Raw genomic sequence first — 16,395 nt, 5'->3', positions numbered from 1 at the left:
CTTAAACTATGTAAATATGCCTGTCGAGATTAAATTAAACAAGAACAGGTTGAAAGATTAAAATAAAGATTGAGACGCTGACAACATGCGCTGTCGATCATTAGATAGTACGATCATCCATGGTGAATATTGATCAGAAAATGCAAACTTAATCACGAGTGTATGACAAATGCTACCTGCAAGTAGTTAGAGTTTCAGGAAATAGGTCTCTTGTTTGTTTTATTTCTAGGAAATGAAACTTAAAACTTTTGCTTTCATTATATTTTATTCTTGAAATGACTAATTGAAATTCAGACTTTCAACTCTGGTAGAAACGGCAATTAAAGGATAATTACTATACTCCATAGATAAGAATGGTAGATAGATCCAATACCGAGTGGAGGATATTTAACGTGAGCGAGTTTTGGATTTCATTTTTCTTCCACGCCCGCCCGACCCGCTCGAAAGCAAACAAAACTCTTGAAGTCTTTTAACAATCTTAAACCGACGTGGGACTACTTATTAACATCTAAACATTTTCTATTGAAGGATGTTATGCAGTTTCAGGTTCGTAACGAAAACAATTAAATAATTCAAATTAAAACAGTGATTTGACTTTATTTGAATCGTAAAAATACATCATTAAAATCTTAGCTACTTTGCTTTTGCTTTTGAAAAAGGAGTCTCAATACAGCGACAAAACATAACATAGACCTTGTTATGTTGTAAGCTGACTTTTTACAGCGGCAGAACAAAACACTACGTAGACCTTGTTGTGCTTGTAAGCTGACTCAATACACGATAGAATAAAACACTATGTAGACCTTGTTATGCTTGTTAGCTGACTCAATACAACGATAGAACATAACACTAGGCTGACCTTGTTACCTAACTCAATACAGCGATAGAACAACACACTATGTAGACCTTGTTCTGCTTGTTACCTAACTCAATACAGCGGCAGAACAAAACAACATGTAGACCTTGTTCTGCTTGTCACCTAACTCAATACAGCGGCGGAACAAAACACTATGTAGATCTTGTTCTGCTTGTTACCTAACTCAATACAGCAATAGAACAAAACACTATGTAGATCTTGTTCTGCTTGATACCTAACTCAATACAGCGGCAGAACAAAACACTATGTAGACCTTGTTCTGCTTGTTACCTAACTCAATACAGCGGCAGAACAAAACACTATGTAGACCTTGTTTTGCTTGTTACCTAACTCAATACAGCGGCAGAACAAAACAACATGTAGACCTTGTTCTGCTTGTTACCTAACTCAATACAGCGGCGGAACAAAACACTATGTAGATCTTGTTCTGCTTGTTACCTAACTCAATACAGCGGCAGAACAAAACACTATGTAGACCTTGTTCTGCTTGTTACCTAACTCAATACAGCGGCAGAACAAAACACTATGTAGACCTTGTTTTGCTTGTTACCTAACTCAATACAGCGGCAGAACAAAACACTATGTAGACCTTGTTATGCTTGTTACCTAACTCAATACAGCGGCGGGACAAAACACTATGTAGATCTTGTTCTGCTTGTTACCTAACTCAATACAGCGATAGAACAAAACACTATGTAGACCTTGTTTTGCTTGTTACCTAACTCAATACAGCGGCAGAACAAAACACTATGTAGACCTTGTTCTGCTTGTTACCTAACTCAATACAGCGATATAACAAAACACTATGTAGACCTTGTTCTGCTTGTTACCTAACTCAATACAGCGATAGAACAAAACACTATGTAGACCTTGTTCTGCTTGTCACCTAACTCAATACAGCGGCGGAACAAAACACTATGTAGACCTTGTTCTGCTTGTTACCTAACTCAATACAGCGGCAGAACAAAACACTATGTAGGTCTGGTTCTGCTTGTTATCTAACTCAATACAGCGATAGAACAAAACACTATGTAGACCTTGTTTTGCTTGTTACCTTACTCAATACAGCGATAGAACAAAACACTATGTAGACCTTGTTCTGCTTGTTACCTAACTCAATACAGCGATATAACAAAACACTATGTAGACCTTGTTCTGCTTGTTACCTAACCCAATACAGCGATAGAACAAAACACTATGTATACCTTGTTCTGCTTGTCACCTAACTCAATACAGCGGCGGAACAAAACACTATGTAGACCTTGTTCTGCTTGTTACCTAACTCAATACAGCGGCAGAACAAAACACTATGTAGGTCTGGTTCTGCTTGTTATCTAACTCAATACAGCGATAGAACAAAACACTATGTAGACCTTGTTTTGCTTGTTACCTAACTCAATACAGCGGCAGAACAAAACAACATGTAGACCTTGTTATGCTTGTTACCTAACTCAATACAGCGATAGAACAAAACACTATGTAGACCTTGTTCTGCTTGTTACATAACTCAATACAGCGATAGAACAAAACACTATGTAGATGTTGTTTTGCTTGTTACATAACTCAATACAGCGATAGAACAAAACACTATGTAGACTTTGTTATGCTTGTTACCTAACTCAATACAGCGGCAGAACAAAACACTATGTAGACCTTGTTCTTCTTGTTACCTAACTCAATACAGCGATAGAACAAAACACTATGTAGACCTTGTTCTGCTTGTTACCTAACTCAATACAGCGGCGGGACAAAACACTATGTAGACCTTGTTCTGCTTGTTACCTAACTCAATACAGCGGCAGAACAAAACATTATGTAGATCTTGTTCTGCTTGTTACCTAACTCAATACAGCGATAGAACAAAACACTATGTAGACCTTGTTCTGTTTGTTACATAACTCAATACAGCGGCAGAACAAAACACTATGTAGATCTGGTTCTGCTTGTTATCTAACTCAATACAGCGGCAGAACAAAACACTATGTAGACCTTGTTCTGCTTGTTACCTAACTCAATACAGCGGCAGAACAAAACACTATGTAGACCTTGTTCTGCTTGTTACCTAACTCAATACAGCGGCAAAACAAAACACTATGTAGACCTTGTTATGCTTGTTACATAACTCAATACAGCGATAGAACAAAACACTATGTAGATCTTGTACTTGCACACTATTAATGGAATGCATCAGATTGTAACAGAAAACATGTTCTGTGACATATGAGGTAGGAATGGTAACTGGTCACTATTGATCAGCACCAGGACAAAAACAAATGCGTGTTCATTTCTGTGTTATTTATTAAACAAAATCATCTTGTATCTCTCAGTACTTTCTACTGGATGTGTATAACGTTTTGTACTACAACATGGTGAGATATATTTGTTCTAGAATGCTGTAAACCCAATAAATATGTGTACACTTTAAGCCAAGGAAGACAAACGGCACTTACATTGAACTGCTATTTTATTAACTTTATTTCTTTGAAATAACTATTTCGTAGATGATACTTTTTGAATTTAGTATAAGATGGTATATATTTCACAATTGTCACAGGAAAACATATTTTCACTAGCAGTGAAGCTTTTCGATGATCATAAGTGAAATTAACTACGACCCTAAACTGAAATCAACATTTTGTTTGTTTCTTTAATCTAATTGTCGGAGTTTTCTTAATTTTTAAATTATTTTCCTCAATATCGCCTTTCTGAAAAAAGACCAGATCGTGTTGAATTCTTTGTTTCTGTTGAAACTACTTACATTCAGTTCAGTAATAAATAATCCTGAGCCTACTTAAGTATTGCATAGTCTTTAAATGACCTCTTTTAAAGAATGTAATTATGGGCGTAAAAAAATAGGCGAAACACCTCGTAATTATTCGAGTGTGAAATAAGATTTCATTCCAATTATGGGACGAAATTTTGTTGGCACGAGACTTCAGACATTTCCTATTCATGCGCCTTTAATTTCGTCTTCCAATTTTACTACATGACCATATATGGCTTTGTATTTTCTCCAAGCCAAAGTCAAACGAAGTCGTTCGACATGTTCATCGGACGACAAGGGGCCTTTATTGTGGTTTTGAGGCAAAGTTTGTACTTCTACTACGGCTACGAATGCGATCGCACTAAGTTATACCTACATCTTTCTAGTATATGCAAGAAATGAAAGTTTAAATCTTTGACCAATTTTCACACCATCACCGAACCAGCAGTGAATGTCAAAATCCCCCGACAGTTGTGGTTGTGGGACCAATTCACTTTATAAACAGCTATCAGTAGCGTCGCCGATCGCCAGTAGCCAAAAGACAACGTGTAAAATCTGTCTATAAGTACAACAATTCTAGTAATCCATGACCAATACAATTTATGTAGGAAGAGCTTTATTGTCACCATTCTTGATTTAAATTGTTAGATGAGTAGTTGAACATAATCATCTTATGGAGTCATTTTAATAGGGATTGATTCCATTGGTTTAATTAATGTTTTTCTTTATGAATGCAAAACATACGATTGAAAATGTTCCCTAAAGGCCTAGTGTGCCTCATGGAGTTGTACTTCTGATTTCGTAGTCAGTAATTATTGCTCATTAAATCTGACAAAAAGAAGTAATGGGCAAGTAATTTAATTATATTGTGTTTGGATCTGTATAAATATGATGAAATAAGGTAACAATCTGCAAAATATGTACAATTGATATAAATGTAATTAAACTTGGGCGTAAATCATTATTGCTTTCCCAGCATCCTCACCTCTTTCAGTACTGACAAATTAATCTCCAGAGGCATAGGATTCAGTGGACGATTGGTTCTCACGCTTTTCAGAATTACGACTTAAGGACAGTGTGGCATTCCATGTACACTAGATATGATCAGATGTATCAATTCCAGGAAAATACACGTGTATTTTCTTAGATTGTTTTCGACAGATAAATACTGAGTTCCAGAGTGTAAATATCGAAGACAAGTTTAAATACTTTATATGGTATTACTTGCTGAGAATTGATCAGGACAAACGTTAAAACGTAGCAGAATATAAATGTGTCGAAGCTTGCCTGATTCAGTCTTCTTGAACATCCCAAATATGGCAAAAACTTAGAAATTCGCAAAAGGGACCACTTAAAACTAAACCAACATTAGTTCTTTAACACATGCAAAACCCATACATAGACAAAACATGACATATCAAAACAGGACTTTCCCCGGAGCACTGTTGTGTATTTTAAGCTCAATTTAGCGCAAAGAGCTCAGCGTGAGATTATGAAAGGGTTATTGTCCGTCGTCAGTCGTCGTCCGACGGTCGTCTGTCGTCAACATTTTCCTGCCAAAAACATCTCTTCCTTATCAATTAGGACAATTTCAATTAAACCTCGTATGAATGATGCATGGGTGGTCCTCTTCAAGAGCAACAAAGCTGTTGACAGTAATTATGAAAATTGTGGTCTTCAAAAACGATATTTCAGCAAATATCAATATGTTTTTAAGGATTCCAGCTTTAAGCATTTTAGTTTTAACACTCCTAATAATTTGCCACACTTTTTTACGTCAAACACAAAAAGTGCATTCTACAAAAACATGAACCAATCTGTGATTTTTCAATAAACAAAATTGATAATTTCTCATTCGAAAATATATGTTTTACATCTATTTTGGAAACAGGAGCTTAATTTTCTTTACGTGAAATGTCATTTGAAAATGTTCAGTACGGTATTTATCTTCTTATTTATCCAGTCTTATCCGTCAACTGCTTAGGTAGTGTTTGCAAAGCACTATGTTCCGCCCTCTTTTTACCTCATTAGCTTACAGTGAGTCAGTGATCCAGGAAATTCGTTGGTTATTTTTTAAGTGGCACTGTGGCTTTAAGTGTTTGTTGGGCCTTAACCCTTTGACTTAACATACTCCTCTTATAAAGTGTAAGCTACTGGGCTTGTCCCTTATGTTTTAATTGTATCTTAATCAGGATCAAATAATCCCGAAACATCCCGTAATCCATGCAAAATGAGATAAGATCCAAACGATGTGTAATTCTCTGTCTCAGAATGTGCATTTTTTGTCGGCTTCAAGTTGTTATTGGCCATCAATGCTTCTACATCTTCTTTACTTTTGTAACCAACTGATAATGGTAATAAGCGATAAAATACCGACAAATTTATTGAGCATAGAATATATTTTACAATACTTTGTTTACGTTCTGTTGAGGATTATTTTTCAAAGGGAATGTACGAAGTAATAATTTCTTATTTTTAAAGTCAACAATTTTATAAATTTTCTCCGTTTATATACACTAAAAGAAATTCTTATATTCAGACAAACCAAATGTCTTAAACCGTAGTACGAACATCAACAGGCAATTCGCTCTTCATTAATCATGTCCGTTCATACGAGATATAGGCAGAAACACGGCCGTCATCGTGATATACAATGTCTCTCCTTTAAGACGGTCATTCAATGATTAAATATCGATCATTATGTATGTACTGTACTTAGTCTAAAGGCAATATCAAAAGCAACCCTGGGTCTCTCTGTGCAGATTTTATGAGAGGGGTTTATGTGGCGAAGATTTATTTGTGAAGACAAACATCATCAGTGCAAATCGATCAACCTTTAGATTCATTGGAAGTGTTATATTGGCCTTTCAGAGGGAAGTTAATTTCACATTGGTACCTGCACATCAATAACAAAAGTGCTTTAACAATCAGATTGCCTTGAAATATGCTAGGAATGTATCGTATTCAAACAATACTTCTCTGTAAAATGAAGAACTGTCAAACAATATGAAATTTCGAGCAACAACTGAATTCATTTTAAAAATGCAAGATCAATTAGTCATTCGACCTTGTTAGATGCAATTTTACATTTACTATAGTGGCAATTTTGAAAACAGGCTGTATTCGGCGATTAAAAGGTTTGTTTGTAAGGCATCGATTCATAACTACCAAAAAACCTGGATAATAAATATTCATACATATGATCATACTTGTGTTACTATGATTGTATAACAATCTCATTAGTATTGGACAAAAATCCTTATATAAACCCTTGATAGTTAAACGAAGACATTCTGACCGAGCTTAGATACAGGCAAATCAATCTGCAGTGAAATACGATTACGTTGAGGATTATTAAACAAGTAACAAAAGAGGAATTGTGATGCAGACGAGCTAAAAACAAGTTACCTGTGATACAGGATACATATTCCAGAACACATACACAAATAATTTCTTAAAGAAAATTGAGAAGACATATCTTACTTGTGAAACTATTTATTTCAGTAAAATAAAACTGTCTAAAACCCCAGTCCAATAGAAGTGCGTGAACGCATATTGCTATAGACGTTTAGAAACAAATGATAACTTTAAAATAGACAAATAATTTAATCCCTGCATAAACTCATGCATGTGTTTGTTGTACTTTCGGCATTTGCCATTTCATGTGATTAATATAAAGCCTGGTTATAGATTTAAAACGTGTTTGCATTGAAAGTGAATGTGAATTAGTTTGTCACTTAACGTGAATGTTTTAAGGATGTCAATGCTTTAAAATTAATGCATTGATATCTGTGAGCCCCTAGTTTTGATGTTTCAAAAATCATACTGGAAACATTTCCACCACAGCAAATACCCTAAATCTATTGAAACAACTTAGGCATGCCAAAAAACAAACCGATACCAATATTTTGTTTATGACACAGGCTGCATATGGCCTTATAAAGGCAAGATAAGTAAATCCTTTACAGTAGCCCACCCATTGATACAAGCAATAGTCCAATAAATAAACATAATGAAACATACGCAAAAGAACACCAATACAAAAATCAATGCAATTATTCGCCAATACATATATTATTGGATTGGATTATCTTTTTTTAATGAAATAATCATAATTAACATTGTTCGTCACTCTATGATCTAAAAAACACTAAGATGTGCTTATATCACTATACCAAGTTCGATCGCAGTTCTTTTACACAAATTGCTGCTGATACTGTAAAAACAGATCTTACTCAATTGATGGGCTGTTTTCGATTAAGATAGATTATGATGAATCCCGACTTCCTTGTCTTTATTTAATATGCAAATTTCATCTCGCATAAAAGTTTATTTATGTAAATCTAAGTGCACGCTGGTTTTTGAGGTGTGTATGCGATGCTGTAATGCATAATTTATACAGCGATAAGAAATACATAAACTGCATCTTAAGCCTAATGAAAATTAAAAAAAGAAGTGCGTACAAAATGTGTAATCATTTGAAAACCAAGCAACATTTACTTCGTTCGAAGGCTTCAATAGAAATTGAAGTCGATATGTTGTGTTTTAGAAATAAGGATTATATTTTGGCTTCTTTGTATTAAATGAAAACTTTTTATCTTAGTTTCTATTCAAGAGGGATAAGCCTCGCTAACAGATGATTCATCTTTTTGCCAATTTAGGACAAATAATTGGAGATTATATTAAATTCGGGGACAAGTATCAGCAAGCCTATATCTGTTCCTTTATGAATCAGGTTCATGGGATCGCTGAATGTATTGCGAAACAATAATATAGTTAGATTTTACATACTATTATTTTTATTCCCAAATTCGTGCGTCATTACATTTATCTAGGTTAATGTTAATGTTTTTCAATTGGTAATTGTTAAGCGAAGTTGAAAAAGCATGCTTTTGTACAGTACCGTACAGCTCATCTGTCGCAGGCGTATCAATGTTTGAAGTGACGAAGGTACTACTTAGTCTGAATTTATTACTTTCTCTCTCGCTATTGACATAGAGGAGAACGCATCAGATGTGAAACTACATGGATTTTGATGATTGGATACTACTGATCAGGATTGAAGCTTTGACTAAGATAAGGCAAAGCTATTTAAGCGTAGTGTTTCTATTATCGAAACACAGCCAACACTTTGATATGTGGTCTTTCACTGTAGGACAGTCATATCCAATATTTCATTAGCGATCATTATGTATGAGTGAAGCTTGTATACGTAAAACATAACTAATCATTCACTATCTAACATATGTGTCTTAAGTTCGTGCCTATTAGGACTTTATCAAGGTCTTCTTCAAATGTATGTCTATTTGGCTTATTTGGTTTTCAATGTTTCAATATATTAGATTAAAACAGAAAATAATTATTTTTCTCTGTAAAAATGCCAACTAATTAGTTTGTCGAAACAGTTTTTCTGTATTTAAGACAGCAATTTCAGACACATGTTAATGCAAGTTTACCGGGTTCCGTATTTCATTATTTTCATTATTCCAAATTTACGACAACTGCATAACAGTCTTGTCATAGATCTATTCCCAATACAAAGTTTTTGCATTGAGAGTATTAACGCGAATCTTCTGATATTAAGGCTTCATATCTCATTATGAGGAGATATGTCGAATTAATTTTTGAGTTGACATGATAACAATGCTTAATGATATGACGATATTTTAGACGGAATTAAGGACATAGCTTATGCAATGTCACGACATTGACTTTGATGGCTGTTGTCATTTACATTCTGAGCTTGTTGTAGTCAACAAATGATTTATTCCACAGCCGAATTTTATTATTATAGAATCTTCCAATGGGAGTCATCACTCATTTTCTCTTTGTCAGAATAATATACATTGAACTGTATTATTTTCTTATTGTTTTTTTTTCAGAGGAAACAAGTTTCTAATTTACTTTTCTTTATATCCACCAGTAGCTGATGATTATAGAAAAAAAAGGGAATCGAAATGCAACATTCTATTTGTCTACAATTTTATGGTTGATAAGCCGGGGAAAGTGTCAATATTGCATACGAATGAGTATGTACCATGTACAGAAATATCTGTTTAACAATGAATGTTAAAGGATGAAGATTATTTGGGGAATAAAGAGGAAGTTTCTATCCGTAAATCTGTTTATATTTGTTCATAGCCTTATTCGTAAAGACATATTCAATAACGCATGTTCATCAACAAGTGGCGATTGTCAACACACACTGCGTTTATCCTATACATTCTCTAAAACAGAGCATATATACACGTATTCATAGCAATTAACGGTATGATATGTTCATAATTCAGGTGTTTATTGTGCTTCCCAACTATCTCTGTTTTATAGTGTGTTACTACGTTGACGATTTTGTTAAATCAGAGCGTAGCGGGGCAAATGCACACACTCGTGTGTTTTTCTTTTTTCCCCCAGATATATATCAATAAGAAATTGTCTGTATGCAAAAGCAAACTAAACTAGTTAACGGTATTATCTAGTTTTAAACGATTTAACAAGTTGTTTGTAGACAATTGTCGAATAGAAAGGCTGCACGGTGAAATTAAATTGATCAAAGGATCAGATGAGCTAAACATTTTTTGCATATTTCATTGCCGCTTTGAGCTTTAATATCAAACATGTTTTCATAAGATATTGTCTAGTTTCGGCATTTCTAAAATATTCGCAGACTTAAAGGCTGAACGAGTGAAGTTTTCTTGTATCCGTAACACATTGTGTAATGGATTCGATATTACAGTCAAGTACTCTTCTAGTATTTGTCCAGGATCGATTAAAAAACGCCAGCGGTATATTGTATAAAGCCAAGTAATTCTTTCGTTTGGTGTAAGCTAGTCGATATGTTCTTTGATTTGTCAACATTTATCCAATAATGACTTTGGACAATTAAATTGCTTGCATCTGCAAACTTACCAGAAGATAAACTGCAGATTACTTATCCAGTTTTATACAACTGGCCCAGATATTCAGATCAATGTTAGTCTGCAAAGAAGCTGAAAAACATACTGTTTTGATCTTAAAAGGGGAAAATAATATTTGCAAACTTTTTCTTGTCACCCATATAATATTTGTTATATTAAAACTAAAGCAAGAAGTCCCCTGACATATAGATGTTCTCAGAAATTCTGGTTTTGTATGAAATCAGTGCTAAATCATTACCTTTAATTTATTATTGTTGATGGCAAATAGAACTCTTCATTGAAGCTTAAAATAGTCATTCAAAAGCAGATTGCTTTTTGAATGGTATTTAATAAAGATAAATACAAATTTTTAGTCAGAGGGTAGAACAGTAGAAATCAATTTCGTAGGTCCTTTTATGCACCCTAATTAGCTTTTTGAGGGTAAATCTGCTCCATTTCGTTATTTCGTTTTCTCGTAACAATAGAGGAAAGTCGCAATTAATTCTGCCATTTTTTTTTTTTTCAAATCTTCCAGACTGCAAAATAACAGCCGTTCTTTCCATTTGTGGCGTAAATTTTCTCCATGCCGTTTACGTTTCCGTAATGAAGCATCGTGGTTTTTCACATTGTTATTTGAAGAGGATGTTCTTGGGAAAGTGGGCTTACTTCATTTACTTTAGAAAAGCCTAAAATAAAGTATTGTTTTGGATTGATGTCATTATCATACGAAATTCCATTTCCGAGGTTTTTGTATTTTCGATTTATTGATTGTTAAATATGAGAATGAAGACTCTTCAAGCCTTTAAATCATTGTGTTGTTTGTATAAACAATCCCTTACAAATATCTACTGCAATTATCGTGTGGAGCAATAATCAACTCATCAATACAAATATCTTCACCTTCGCACACACATAGCCACCACACCTGACGTGTGTTATATGTTTACCCTGGCCCACAAGTACCTCACAAACCTAGCTTGAATTGTAAGAAGTAACCCTCCCGTACAAATATCAACCACATTTAGCATGTGTTAAATATATGCAATCTTCAATAAAAGTATCAACCACATGGTACGTTTGGTAAATGTATTAACTTTAATAGAAATATCTGTTACACACAGTTTGTGGTAAGAATAATAACTTCAATACAAATACACGTAGCTTATATTGTTTGTATTTATCCTCACATGCAAATATCAACACACCTAGCGTGCGAAATATGGACCCTCCCATGCAATCTACCACACGTAGCGTGTTTCGTATAAAACCTCCCATACAGATATCTACGTCACTTAGTGTGTGCTGTATGAACTAACCCTCTCAAATAAATATTAACAACACCTTGTGTGCGATTTATGACCCTTCAATGCAATTACTTACCACATTCAGCTGCGATGTATAAACGCTCCAATACAAATATCTACACATAGCGTGTGAACAATGTATGTACACAAATATACAAATTGGTGAAATTAAACAAATGTTTTGCACCTGCCATACCCATATTTACCAAAGAGTGCCTTAAATATATTCAACAAATATCTGAAAATCATAGCGGACATTTAATGTATCCACTTTCACGTATCCCGCGTGTGATGCAGGTATTCACCTTTCCGTACAAATGTCCACCACACCTTACGTGTATTGCGGGTATTCGGCCTTCCGTACAAATGTCTAATACACCTAACGTGTATTGCAGGTATTCATCCTACCACACAAATGTCGAACACCTAACGTGTGTTGCAGGTATTCACACTTCCGTAGAAATGTCGAACACACCTAACGTGTGTTGCCGGAATTCACCCTTCCAAACAAATGTTCACCACACCTGGCGTGTGTTGCAGGCATTCACCCTTCCGAACAAATGTTCACCACACTTAACGTGTGTTGCAGGTATTCACCCTTCCGAACAAATGTTCACCACACCTAACGTGTATTGCAGGAATTCACCCTTCCGTTCAAATGTCGACCACATCTAACGTATGTTGCAGGTATTCACACTTCCGTACGAATGTCCCAACACACCTAACGTGTATTGCAGGCATTCACCCTTCCGTTCAAATGTCCACCACACCTGGCGTGTGTTGCATGCATTCATCCTTCCGTACTAATGTCACAACTCACCTAACGTGTGTTGCAGGCATTCAACATTTCGTAAAAATGTCCGCCATAACTAACGTGTGTTGCAGGTATTCACACTTCCGTACGAATGTACCAACACACCTAACATGTATTGAAGGTATTCACCCTTCCGTACAAATATCCACCATAATTAACGTGTGTTGCAGGTATTCAACCTTTCGTACATATGTCTACCTCATCCAACGTATGCTGCAGGTATTCATACTTCCGTACAAATATCAAACACACATTAAGTGTGTTATTTATGAGTATTATACCTCACATAAATGTGTCCCTTCTTTGTATATATAAACTCGATCGGTCCGTATATCACTGTATTTTGATGAAAATCCAGTTTAATGACGTCAGCGGTCCATATTACATTTTTGGCGAGGTCCGGACCGGCCAAAAATATAATATGGACCGCTGACGTCATGCAATTGGTAAGTGCGGCTTGCTATTTTCACAACGGCGAAAACTTTTCGCAAGTAAACATTATTAGCTTTGTTCAATAAAACACATTTAAATCGCTTTAAAAATATTGAATTGTAATGAAAAGTGTTCGGTATAATATTTCTTATATAGCACACCACTCCGGGCCATATGGCATTATAAGGACCGGCCAGTCAGTCCCCGAAGGTGAATTGACCTCGCCTAACGCCTCTGTCCATATACACCTTCGTTGGCCGACTGGCCGGTCCTTATAATGTCATATGACCCTCAGTGGATGTTATATTTCTTAAATACATTCTGATCAAAGAAATTGTATTAGTATTGTAATTCTCACCAATCCATACGATTTTTTACCTTTGTCTTTTCAGATTCCTCAAATTAGTTACGCCTCAACAAGTATCGATCTCAGTGACAAGTCTCGATTCGAATACTTCTCACGAGTTGTGCCCCCTGACTCGTTTCAAGCACGCGCTATGGTTGACATTGCCGCCCGATTCGGTTGGAACTATGTCAGTACCCTTGCCGACGACGGAAATTACGGCGAAAAAGGCGTTAGTGCATTCGAAGAGATTGCTAAGAAATTCGGTAAGACATTTTGTGCTTCGCTCTTTGAGTTGAAAAAAAACAAACAAATAATTTCGTCTCTTTAAAGAACAAAAAAAATATTTGTTCGTATGAAAATTATGTTTTAAGGGGACAAACCAAGCAAACAAAAGTTTATTGTATTTAATTGGTCATCTGATTATATTTGAATGAGTTTTTTTTCTAAACATAAATAATGAAAAACGATTTTAAATAACAGTATTCTTTAGGTAAGAAAGTCCGATCAACTAACTTGTCTGTAAAAGTTCGTTGTCTTTGAAATTTGAATTTAAAATATATTGTTTTAATTATACGTACGTTATAAACGTAGTTTCTTTTTTCTTTTCGTAATAAAACAACGTTCCCCAACGTGCACCAACATATTTTGTATATTAGTGTATGTCAAAAGACGTGTTCATAAAAGGGAAGAACGGTAACATGATTTTTTGTATGGGTGACATTACTTAAAAAAGCAGACACGTAATATATGCACAAAACAATAAATATTTAGAATAGAGAAGAGAGCTTTACCACTCCGCAGAGCTAGTAATACTGGTGAAACGGACGTTATGTTTAATTGAATATTAAGAATATGTAATATGATGAATAAGATGTCCCATAAGGCAAAAAATGCTACAGTGCATACGCAGTAGTGTGTTAGCAGCACTAGATTTGCAATTATAATAGGCTTCGGGTACTGTAGTACTATTCTTAATAAGGGTTTGCTTGAAAAAAATGCAACGATGGAGAAGAACAAACACCTTCTGATAGAGCAATCCAAGAAGAGATGTTAGATTGAAAAAAGAAGGCCGATAGTATTTGTGAATAACATACAATATTTCGAAGGTTGATACGGTTTCAAAGATTGTACGTGTTTCTATCTCCAACTCGTGATGTATTAGGTGTTGAAAAATACGTCAGTGTAAGAGAGTAAAACATCTCGAATATTTCTTTTAAAGGTTTATGTTTACGCTTTTTTTTAGAGAAATAAGTTTTTCCGTGACAATGTCTGCATTTTCAAAGGCCAAATCAGTGTTGTGTAAAGCAATGACAGAGATTTCAGATCAAGGACATATTTAAAGGATCGGATGAAGTAGATACGCTGCCAGGCCCTCTGTTTGACGGAGTGGATATATATGGTCATGCCATGAGCATTGACTAGAAAGTGAGACACCAAAATGTTTGTGTGATGTATCGTCTGCTATTCGAACGTAACTTATAAAAATAGGCGGATATACCGGTCTTTTTGTTTTACGATGGATAAGAAGTGTCTCTGTTTTTGCCGGACTCAATGATACAAACCAACTTAAGCCCACGTGTGAATCCTTTCCCTTTCAGTATTGAGCTGCTCGGCAGCATCGTAAGGGTCATCTACAAAACTATTTAAGGTAGTGGTATCCGCAAAAATGACGTTTGGGTGATTTATTTTCCAGAGCAATATCATTGATATATATATTAATTTTTCCATATATATATATATATATATATATATATATATATATATATATATATATATATATATATATATATATATATATATATATATATATATATAGAGGATATTTGTTTATTTCAGTGTAAGATCATATTTTTTTCACGAGTGTCATAGAAAAACATATTTCAATGTAGATTTTTTATGATCACGAGTGAAATTAAATACGATCTAACACTGAAATAAACAAATTTTCTGTTTCTTCTATGCTTATTTTCGGAGTTTATTTGTTTTTTTTATTTATTTCTGAATTACCTCCTTTTTTGAAAAGGGTGGGCTTTACGCCGCTACCCGTGGGGCGCCCCTCATGCATAATTATAGCTGTCAACTTTTCTACTTTCGGTTTGCTGAGAAATAGTTCTCTGCTATTCATTCTTATAGCTTAATATTCGCTCGTTTTTTATTGCAAAGCTTTATGAACAGTAAACAATGAAGTATTATTAGTGCACATATGTTCCAAAAATAATGAAAACACTTTTTATTTTAAGTTGGACATGAAGCATAACCAAATTACTACGCTATTTAAAGAATGAAAATTTGGAAGGTCAAATGTGTTAGCAAAACAAATGTGGATACTCATTGGATTTTAACCATTTTTCTTAGTTTAAGGCTGCATGTACGCGTGTTTTTATAGTAAGTTAATATTCAGTCATCTTACTGTCAGAGACCAATCTGTTTCGCTTTAAAATGTTTGTTTTCCAGATATTAAAAGAGTAAATGCCACGCTAGTTTGTTGACACATTTTGAGGTGTGGGTGGGGTAAAAAAACTCGGATCTATCTGTAAATTGTTGTGTGAATTCTCCAGGAAGCTCATTTTACGTACTACAATGGTTAACAGTTCAAAATACATTTGAACGATGATATAAAATTTTATTTATGTTCGAACAGTTGTTTTTGTCTGTAATTTGTTTGGTATGAAAGCAAATGTTCGAACATTCAGCTTCAAAGATCAGTAAAATGTTTGATAAACGGGATAACCGGTAATAAACGGTAAGTTGTTAATTTCCAATTATATATTTATTTGTTTAAATTTATAAAACATTTCTTTTATTTTTTTTAAACATTTTTTGACATAATTTATTGAGGTCCAGTGTTCTGTTTTGATCAAGGCAAGTACATGTAACAACAAAGAAATTTAAAGTAGTTCTGAAAGTTGATATTTTCACTCCTTATTTTGCAGTGAAAATATCAAATTGATATTTTCACTGTTGT

General features: G+C 34.5%; 1 protein-coding gene across 3 annotated transcripts in view; it reads left to right on the top strand.

Annotated features, from left to right (window-relative positions):
• The window catches only part of LOC128217800 (metabotropic glutamate receptor 8-like), a 91,237-nt gene that overhangs the window by 61,383 nt on the left and 13,459 nt on the right, over nucleotides 1–16,395 (top strand). For all 3 annotated transcript variants that reach the window (XM_052925195.1, XM_052925193.1, XM_052925194.1), the window contains exon 2: nucleotides 13,477–13,693. In XM_052925195.1, the coding sequence (XP_052781155.1) occupies nucleotides 13,477–13,693 (217 nt within the window). The remainder of the gene's footprint in view (nucleotides 1–13,476; nucleotides 13,694–16,395) is intronic.

The sequence above is a fragment of the Mya arenaria genome, chromosome 14 (genome assembly GCF_026914265.1).
Source record: "Mya arenaria isolate MELC-2E11 chromosome 14, ASM2691426v1".
Taxonomy (NCBI): Eukaryota; Metazoa; Mollusca; class Bivalvia; order Myida; family Myidae; genus Mya; species Mya arenaria.
This window is presented reverse-complemented; position numbering and strand designations above follow the sequence as displayed.